Source organism: Magnolia sinica, chromosome 15 (assembly GCF_029962835.1).
Source record: "Magnolia sinica isolate HGM2019 chromosome 15, MsV1, whole genome shotgun sequence".
Taxonomy (NCBI): Eukaryota; Viridiplantae; Streptophyta; class Magnoliopsida; order Magnoliales; family Magnoliaceae; genus Magnolia; species Magnolia sinica.
This window is the reverse complement of record NC_080587.1, coordinates 17,518,204-17,520,891: the sequence shown is the minus strand read 5'-3', so window position 1 is coordinate 17,520,891 and position 2,688 is coordinate 17,518,204. Positions and strand designations below refer to the sequence as shown.

The following is a 2,688-nucleotide window of genomic DNA, read 5'->3' as shown; positions in this document are numbered from 1 at the left end:
TATTTAGACCCCACTATGATCTATGTGTTTCGTCCACGCTGTCCATCCATTTTGAAAGATAATTTTAGTTTGATATTAAAAAATGAGGTAGATATAAAGCTCAGGTGGACCACACAATGAGAAAACAATAGTGATTGAATGTCAACCATTAAAAACCTCTTAGAGCCCACTATAATGGTTATTTGACATCTAACCTATTGATTAGGTCATACAGACTTGTATAAAGGGGAAAAATACATATCAGCTTGATCCAAAACTTTTGTGGCCCCCAGAAAGTTTTTAATGGTGGGCGTTCAATAAATATTGTGCAGTCTACTTAAGATTTGGATCAAACTCATTTTTGGGCTCATACCATAAAATGATATGGAAGAATAGGTGGACTGCATGGATGAAACACATACAAAATGGTGGGGCCCACAGATAACCAACCACTAGCCATAGGCTAGTGGCAGGCCAGTAGCCAATCCGTTTCTGGCTAGTGGCAGCGTCACTAGCCAAACCCCGTCCCTGTAACAGACCAATGGTCTGATCTTTGACTGGACCATTGGTCAACTTGAATTATACTTTCCAACACCCTACAATTCTTCTATAAAAGAATTCAAGGCGTTTGTCGCTGCACCCTACAAACTAGAGCCAGATACACCAACATGGGTATTGAGAAGGTGGTCGTCGACGAGGTTTCCGGTTGGCTCCGGGTCTATGATGATGGCTCGATTGACCGTTCATGGACCGGGCCCACTGAAGTCGGGTTCCTCATGGCTCCTGTTCCTCCATCCGGCAATTTCATTGATGGGGTTGCAACCCGAGACGTTGCCATTGATCCCAGCTCGTCGTTATCCGCTCGGATTTACATACCCGAGAAGGGACCCGATGATGAAACAAAACTCCCCGTCCTGCTACACTTCCACGGCGGTGGCTTTTGCATGAGCCGAGCCAACTGGTACATGTACCACCAGTTCTACACTAAGCTGGTCAAGTCGGCTCGAGCCATATGTGTGTCAGTTGAGTTTCGTCTAGCCCCCGAGCACAAGCTCCCGATAGCCATCGATGATTGCTACAAAGCCCTCCTCTGGCTCCGGTCCCTGGCTCGAGCCGAGATGTCCGAACCATGGCTTGAAGACAGAGCGGCGGATTTCAGCCGTGTGTTCCTCATAGGCGATTCGACCGGTGGGAACCTAGTGCACCACGTGGCGGCACGTGCTGCGTCCGAGGAGTGGAGCCCGCTACGAGTGGCCGGGGGAGTGCTTATACACCCTGGCTTTGTTCGAGCCGAGCGGAGTAAGTCGGAGCTCGAGCTGAAGCCTGACCCATTTCTGACGCTTGAGATGGTGGATAAGCTTTTGGGCATGGCGTTGCCTCCTGGAAGTACAAAGGACCACCCGATCACGTGCCCAATGGGCACCGCTGCTGCTCCGCTGGCTGGGCTGAAGCTGCCACCGTTCCTTGTCACAGTGGCTCAGAACGATCTGATGCGGGACACTGAGTTGGAGTACGTAGAAGCCATGAAGAATGCAGGCAAGGACGTTGAGTTGCTGCTCAACACTGGTGTTGGGCATAGCTTTTACTTAAACAAGATTGCTGTTGACTCGGATCCTGGTACGGCCACACAAACTGAGTTGCTACTCGGGGCCATCTCCGATTTCATGAGGAGGCATTGTGGTTGCGCATTGGAGCCTCATGTGTAATGTAGAATAACATGTGTAGCTATTATATTCTAGAGACAAATAAGATCATGCTTTCCTTTTTTTATGTATGAAATAAAGCTGTGTTTCTTAAGCTACGAGGGGAAAGGGTTTGTGCTTGGATTTCCCGCGAAAGCGGGATGCTGCCTACAGCTGGTCATCGAGTCGAGTCATACCAAGTTAGGGCTGACACGAGTCTATCAGGTTTTGACATAGGCCTGACCCGAATTCAACTCGACTCGGTACCAAGTCCAACATGCCTAAACAGATCTGAATCTAGGTCTGGCTTGGACTAATCCGGGCCAAGTCTAACCCGATACAAAGTACCGACTTGGTTCGAGTTGGCACCGATTCGGATTGAGAGAGAGAGAGCGGGGGTGGTGATGGTGGTGGGCTTGGAAGAGGAGGGTGAGAGAGAGAGAGAGAGAGAGAGGGTGGGTACCGGGATGGAGGGAGGAAGAGAGCGTTTGGAATCGGGTGGGTTATATATATATATATATATATATATATATATATATATATATATATATATATATATATATATATATATACCTGAAACCGAATCGAGTCAATTTCGGATCGAATCTGACCGGATCGAGTCATTGCTTAACTCGAACTTGACTCTGTTTGAGTTCGGATTGGGAGAAACCTACTCAGTTCGGACCAACTCACCCATTCAGTTCAAGTCGAGTCGAGTCCGAACGAGTTAGACCGAGTCGAGTTAGGCAAATCGAGTAGTCCCTTGCCTAACTCTAATGCTACGTGGGCCCACCATGATGCGTTTCTGGAAAATTCACGATGTTCATCCATTTTTTCAAATCATTTTAGGAGACGATACAAAAAATTGGGTGGATCCAAAACTAAAGGTGTCCATATGAGAAGGAAAACCGAAGAAAGAGTTTCCAACTGTTGAAACCTTCCTAAGCTCCATCTTGATGTTTATATGCCATCCAAATTGTTTATAAATTCTTGGCATGAAGTGAAAATACAAAACTATTAGCTTTAT

The 2,688-nt window shown here is 47.0% G+C and overlaps 1 protein-coding gene across 1 annotated transcript; it reads left to right on the top strand.

The window, feature by feature from the left end:
* Window positions 1-590: 590 nt before the first annotated feature.
* On the top strand, window positions 591-1,685 carry LOC131226832 (probable carboxylesterase 6). The gene has a single exon (XM_058222554.1). It carries the CDS (start codon window positions 648-650, stop codon window positions 1,683-1,685), a length of 1,038 nt encoding a protein of 345 aa, XP_058078537.1. The 5' UTR covers window positions 591-647.
* Window positions 1,686-2,688: the final 1,003 nt, after the last annotated feature.